This window comes from Phragmites australis, chromosome 8 (genome assembly GCF_958298935.1).
Source record: "Phragmites australis chromosome 8, lpPhrAust1.1, whole genome shotgun sequence".
Lineage (NCBI taxonomy): Eukaryota > Viridiplantae > Streptophyta > Magnoliopsida > Poales > Poaceae > Phragmites > Phragmites australis.
The window spans coordinates 8,109,677-8,117,360 of NC_084928.1; the positions used below are offsets into that span (position 1 = coordinate 8,109,677).

The window sequence follows — 7,684 nt, forward strand, 5'->3', positions numbered from 1 at the left end:
ACAAAATCGGATTATTTGATGGAATGAGATCAGCAAACATGATAGGATCGATCAAAACAGTGGAATTTGCCAAAATTTTAAAAGCAGAAAACCTGCACAGAGATAATAATAATAATCTAACTATGCTAGTGCACATAGAGACCAAATTGGACCTAGCAACATAAACTAGGATAATGAAGCTTCAATTTTGTCTCCAATCAATCTAAACCATAGGATCTGATGATACCAATCTTAAGAAGTGTAACCAGGCATAATTTCTTGCAAAGGCCCTGTTCGAAACAGAAGGTATCCAAATCCTTAGCATTTAGTTGAAATTTGAACTAAATCCCAAAAATTCATAGAGCAATTCGCCCTACTCTGTAAAAATTTAAGAAACGTCTAGAACACTCTAGGCCAATAAAAACGATCTCGTAAGATAAGAGAATCAATGACCACTGGACTATATGACAAGTCAAGGCACATCATAGACAAACAACTTGCAGATATTAATTCTGGGTTCTGGATTAGTTTATGGAGCTGAAAGGGAGGGCAGGAGGAAGGCAGAAAAGGTGACGCGAGAGCTTCGTCTGCTTTGTTCCCATGTTGCGTGCATGGATGGCCTTCAGAAATGAGAATTGCAAGGTGATGGATACTACATGTTTCGTGAAGCCATTAAAAATTACCTTGACTGGGATACGATGAAGGGCAAATAAGCACAGTTCAGTGGTTCACACGTTGGTTGTTTCTCATTTGCTTTGGTCCTTGGAGGGGGGGAGTATACACACATATATACATACATACATACATACATATATATATATGTATATGTATATATATGTATATATCTATGTATTTATGCATATATATGTATGTATATGTATATATACACATATGTATATATATCTACATGTATATATACATATACATATACACATGTACATGTACATATGTGTATATATACATGTATATACACATATACATATACATGTACATATGTCTTTGGAGGGGGGGAATATACACACATATATACACATATGTATGTATATATATGTATATACATATATGTATATGCATGTGTATATATGTATATGTATGTATATGTGTGTGTATATATGTGTGTATATATACATATATATGTATATATATGTGTGTACATATACTGTGCTACCTTGCTTTCCCTGCAATTCTTGAATGTCAGAACAAATATCCGACATCCTGGCCTCACCATGCTTCAAAACTTGATGTGGTTCAGCAAACTTGTTCAATTGTTTCTTGAATTCAATATGCGGCAACTGTGGCTGCCGGCTGCTAATCAGCTGGAATAGATTTAGTTTTACTGAACAATCTGAATCTATACCACGTTGGTAGCCTAGAAATCAAGAATGCAATTTTGCAGGTCAAAGAATACAGAGTTACAGCTCAATCATTGTTTAGCTTCCACTTACACAACACCTTTTCCCCTCAGATGAACAAGAAAAAGAAACTATACCATCAATCTGGTAATTGTTCAAACTTGTAAAGCGAACCTTCTTCTTATACTCTTAAGTATCTAATTCCAACAGAGTCAAGCACAACATTACAAACCAGAAAATGACTTAGATACAAAACAAAGGTACAATAAAAGAAGCAGGTGAGGTTTATGTCCCATCACAGAGTTGTCATACTGCTCACCTAACTAACTAGCACTCTCAAGTTCTCTTCTCAAGCCAACAGCCATGACCCAAGACCTTTGTCCCTTTCCCAAGACCATGCACATGCAATTGCATGGTGCAAAGTACAGATCAGTGTTTTCTGCTCTAATAAATAATATTTAGCATGTCGTTGCTCCTCTTGGAAACAGGGATCAGCAAGTCTTTATATATAAGTAAGCTATGCTCTGGTAACCAGCCATCTGAGAGACCAGAAGCTCACGCACCAAGAGGGAGGCAGATCGTCTCTCCCCTCCTCCAGGTATTTGTCGTATCCTGTTCTTATCCGTCAATGAGGAGGCCTCCAAGTTGTGGTGAGAAGGGCCTCAAGAAGGGCCCCTGGACCCCGGAGGAAGATCATAAGCTCATGAACTACATCCAAAACCATGGCCTTGGAAGCTGGAGGGCCCTACCTGAACTTGCTGGTACTTGCACTGTTATACATTTCTCTGTCTCTCATGCACTTAACTTTCACCTAAAATTTAGTTCGGTATATTTTTCTTGCAGGCCTGAACAGGTGTGGCAAGAGCTGTAGGCTAAGATGGATCAATTACCTCAGGCCAGACATCAAGAGAGGGAAGTTTTCCCAGCAGGAAGAGCAAACCATCCTCCAGCTCCATTCCATCCTTGGAAACAAGTACTAACTACACCTACCAATGCACACTTCTCATATCAAGTGTTTTGGCTAATCTGTAATCAAACCAGGTGGTCAGCTATCGCAAAGCACCTCCCTGGGCGGACAGACAACGAGATAAAAAACTTCTGGAACACCCACCTCAGGAAGAAGCTCATCCAGATGGGCATCGACCCGATGACCCACCGCCCGAGAACAGACTTCTTCGCGGCTCTCCCACAGCTTATCGCGCTCGCCAATCTCCGGCAGCTCATTGAGCAGCAACCGTGGGACGGCCACACTACCAGGCCCCAGACTGAGGTAGTCCAGGCTGCCAATCTCCAGTATATGCAGTCACTGTTTCAGTCTGCAGCGTCCATTGCACCCAGCCCTACCATCATTAGCAGCCTTAACAGCCTCACCACTGACCTGGAGCAGATCTGCCTCCTTAGCCCTCAGCATATGCTTTCTCCAACTCTCCTTGATAGGATTGGTGGTGTAGACTTAGCAGGGCAGGTGCCACACAACCAAATGACAAACACTCTCTTTGACCAGCCAGTTGGCAACATCAACCTGAGCTCAGATAACAATGTGAACAGCAGTGAGCGGTCCCATGTTGAGGGAGAGAACAGTAGCCAGAAAAGCGTGTTGCTACCTGAAAACTCCCTTTCACTACTGACTGACATGTCGGCCTCCAACCCTTGTAATATTATCAGCGCCTCAAAATGCGACGGAAGCAGTACTCCATTGCCTAGTTGGTCAGAAATTATACTTGATGAAGAGATCATGAGAGAAATTGCATGAATTCCTGAGCTTGGATTATACACTACCCTCTGGCTTGCACTTTGGGTTTTAGGTTTACTGCTTTACCACTTCTTTTTCTTCTGTAGTTTGATGCATGCATATGTTGATTCATAATGAATTCAATGCATGAGACTACACATATATACTTGTATATATAAGGTACACACATAGTTACTCCTACATAATTCCCCCACGCTTGGCTTAGATCGCTTTTCTTTTCACCTTATGTTAAACTACCTTAGGCTCCGCTAGGCATTACGGTGGCATTTCAAAAATGCTTATTTATATCTATTTTAGGTGCGGTTGTTAGTTGGTAACAGATTTTTATGATCTTTAACTGCAAAATTACAATAGTAATAGCAAATATTCTTCTAACTAACTAGATTTCACAACACAACACGGTGTAGCGCAGCACAACAACTACAAACAAACCCTTAGTTTATGTAGTCATGTTTTTATCCTAATTGCACGAAAGTGGACCACGTTAATGTAATGTCATGAAGATGTAGATTGCAGAACACCACAAGTTAAGAGATAGTGCCCAGTGTCACCACACTGGATACCAATATACCATAGTCTACAAGAAATAAAACTATAGAAAAACGTGCAAGTTCTAAACTATAGAAATGCATTTTGATGATCCGTAATAAAGATATAAGTCTAAAAACGGTGACTAAAAAGGGAATGAATAAACGCCTTATAAATTTCTTGCAAAATAGATAGACTACTCTTTGTTCATCCAACGCCGCTTAAAAACGTATAAACGGAAGTATAAACTTTAGAGAGACAAAGAGAGAAAGAAAATTTCAAAGCAACATGACTCCACAGATGGAATATGAAGCATAGACTCTATTCAAGACCATTCTATGTGTCTTTGTGCACAAAAGCTTGAAACTTGAATGAATAACAAAGCAAAAAGACAGTCACCGAAAGAAGCAACTCTCCAGGTTGATGGTCTAAAGACAAGAGAATTTAAGATTCTCTCAAATATATGAGTATATAAGCGTTTGTGCCTCTAGCAATAAGAAGAACAACTTCCTAAGGTTAAAAAATCGTAGCTCAAAGTAAAAAATGAAAATCAACAAGAAAAACACAACCAAAAAAGAAAAACTTGCAAACTTACAAAGAAACTAATAGAGAGACTAGAAGGAGAAGAATTCAAACATATGCAAAAACATAAAATTCATTACTTAAAGAGGTTAGCCCTATTTTAGGCGGATTACAAGGATTTCTCTCTTAAAAACTCTCACTTATTATATAGGCTAAGCACTTATCTTCATCTCCTCTAAAACCCTAGCATTAGGCTTTCAAATGGGTGTGGCACAAGGGGCTCAAGTGGCTGGTTCAAGTCCTCCTATCGTCCTAGCCCTCTATTTATAGGCTTAGAAAACTTGACTCCTAAGTTTTCTAGCTTTTTCTAAAATACTCCTCTCTTGTAGTACACCCATATCTACCATTGAGGGTATTTTAGTCTATTTTCTTCTCCATTCATCAGACGGCCACAACGCCTTCACGACTTAGCATCGTCTCGATGCAAGCTTCGCGATGGTATCACATACTCTTCCAGTCCTTCCACAGTTTTGAGACCAAACCGTGAAACCCTAGCACGCTTCTCAAAGCATGACTAGTCGTCATTTGCTTCCACCTGAAATGAGCACTCCGATGATGATGCGTGTGCTCTGTCTTGCGATCTTTACTGTTGGCAAGTCTCTCATGCTCTCGATCCCTCAGGTCGCCTTGTCACTTGCACCGGCATCTCCTTCGCTTGACTTTGTTAACACGTTATCTTCATCCTCCGTTTAATACTTTGCTTGACCTCCACATGTACAGCTAGGATTACCCTTGACTTCACCTGACCTCCTTGATTGCCTGGCACCAAGCCTCCCGCTTAGTCCCGATCATCTCGTCGTCGACCGCCAAGTTACATCCATCACCTGCACACTATAAGACAAGCAAACATGTTTTTTCAACTGCAAACCAAGTTAGTTCAAAACCAAAATCTCAAATCCTAAGTTCAAAATACATTATACGGAAAACGTGAACACCAAATGATCCAGTGTGTTTTACCTCTGAACACTAGACCATTCAGTGAGTGTAGCACTATCTGTTCCAGAAAATTTTTACTCTCTACAAGATACGGTGATCTCATGCCCATCACCGGATAATCCGGCATGTGCAAATTCACTGAACCACCCTTCTGCAACCTCTCTATAATGAAAAGTCTGGTGGAAGCTTCCAGTGATCTCATGTCCATCACCGGATAATCCGGTGTGTGCAAATCCACCAAACCACCCTTCTACAACTTCTCTGCAGCAAAAGGTTTGGCGATATCCTCCGGTGCTCACACTGAAACGTCGGACTATCCGGTGTTTGCTCCCATTTCTTCTTCAGCACTGAAAATACTCCGGTGCTCACTTCACTGTACCACCGGACTATCCAGTGTGGTCAAGAACCCACACACCGGATGTTCCGATAAGGCGTTTTTTCTAGACTCTGAAACAGTCTGCTCCAATTCAAACTTTGGTTAGCCGTAAACAAGAAAACACACAAATAAGCTCATGCCAACCAAAATCATCTCAAATCCAACATTTTCAATGACTCATCATACGCAAACCAAGGCATATTTCAACTTGGTATCTCAATCTCCCCCTTGATGAGTGTATTGACAACCCTCGAAACACAAAGATTTTAGTTTAAAGACATGAAACACATCTGAGTGACCAAAACCTCAAGAAAGAGCAAAACACACCACTTGGCATAAGAAGGATTGCAAAAGCCGAAAAGAGGAAAAGACAAGCCAAAACCTCAAAAGAGCAAGAAAAGCTCAAAAACACAAAAATAAAAGCTCCCCCTTGATAAATGCATATTTTTCATTTTTCTTTGAGGTTTGTTGCAAATATTCTCATTCCCCCCCCCCCCCCCCTTTGAAGCATATTTATGGATATTCTCATCTTTGTGCATATGCTCTCTCCTTTTGGCAATGCAAACATCAAGGACAAAATATTATGCAACGCATGAGCATGCAAACCTAATGAGCTTTCACAAGTATACCACAAAGTATTTGCAAAAGCTAGAAACATCAAAGGATTATAGGAAGTAGAATGTGGAGCTCACAAACGCACAAAGGCTCAAAAAGATACAATGTCACAAGAACATGAAGCTATACAAGCTAAACTAAAGAATTATTGGTGTATTTAAGTTCACATAGCCGAATCATGTTAAAAGTGACCACCACATAAGTATCCACTCATGCCGAGGCAATACAAACATTAAGAACAAGCTAACTTCTCAAACTAGGCAAATAAGTATTCAGGACATAAGGCTTTGCAAATGCTTACATATGAAAGCAAGACTTAGATTGATCAAATTATTAAAAAGAATTAGCATTTAGGCACATTTATATCATTTTCATATTATCCTCAAGTTGCCTCTTATCTAAGCAAAGTATCATGCGACTGAGTACGGCAAACACCTTGAGGCTTCAAGACAACCGTATTAGATTTTATTTTGGCAGAAAAGACTTGATTTCTTAAAAGAATTCAATTTGCACAAGTTATCAAGTTTTTCACAAGATCAAGTTAAGTAGTACTTTTATGACACAAGGAACACATGTTCCCCTAAGGTTCTATCATGAGCTATTCATTTGACAAAGACAGAAAATATAGTGCAATATTCGTCGATCTACTGTCTTGAACCAAGAAGTCATAGAGCAAGATATTTATCAAACTAGTCTTAACACAATCATTAACCAAGCCAAAGCAAATAGAACATGGTGATCAAGAGTGTAGCATTATACCCTACATGATTCATAAAATTGCCAAATTTCAGCTTAAGGAAAGCTAGCTTGTTTAAAATATTTTATGTCAAAGCATCAAGAAGAGCCTAAGATTAAAAGATTGCTTCACACAACTACTCAACTTAGTTCAAATTCAAGTCTAGCAAGTGAAAATAATAAAGACATATAAGTCAAAGTTCAACTACCATGATCATCTTACATAATGAGATGTAATGCAAATACAACAAAAGTAAGATAGAGTATATATAAAGGTAACTTCCCCTCACACAATACCATAGGGATGGCACACATCAAGCTCTCCCCTCAAATAGGCAAATCTAGTAGCATCTAGAGGCTTGGTAAAAATATCGGCTAGTTGGTGTTGGGTATAAATGTATTTCAAGTTAATGTCTCCATTCTCATTGTGGTATCTCAGAAAGTAGAATCTCACATCTATGTGTTTGGTTTTAGAGTGATGGACTGGATTATTGGCTAGGCTTATGGCGCTGGTGTTGTCACACAAAAGTGGCACACTCTTAAAATCTAACCCAAAGTCCCTCAAGGTAGCAACCATCTATAAAATCTATGAGCAACAGCTATCAGCAGCTACATATTCAGTTTCAGTAGTAGATTGCACAATACTAGACTGTTTGTGAGAAGACCAATATATAAGAGAAGTACCTAAGAAATGACAAGTACCAGAGGTACTCTTCCTATCAATTCTACAACTAGTAAAATCCACATTGGAAAAACCTCAGAGAGAAAGCGAAGAGGCAGCAGAAAACCAGAATCCATACTCGAGAGTGTGTTTAAGGTACCTCAGAA

The 7,684-nt window shown here is 39.4% G+C and overlaps 1 protein-coding gene across 1 annotated transcript; it reads left to right on the top strand.

Moving 5' to 3' along the window:
* Positions 1-1,878: 1,878 nt before the first annotated feature.
* Positions 1,879-3,144, top strand: LOC133925823 (transcription factor MYB93-like). Its single transcript, XM_062371574.1, has 3 exons — positions 1,879-2,092; positions 2,175-2,304; positions 2,373-3,144. Exons 1-3 carry the CDS (start codon positions 1,960-1,962, stop codon positions 3,082-3,084), a joined length of 975 nt encoding a protein of 324 aa, XP_062227558.1. The 5' UTR covers positions 1,879-1,959; the 3' UTR covers positions 3,085-3,144.
* The last annotated feature ends 4,540 nt before the right edge of the window (positions 3,145-7,684 follow it).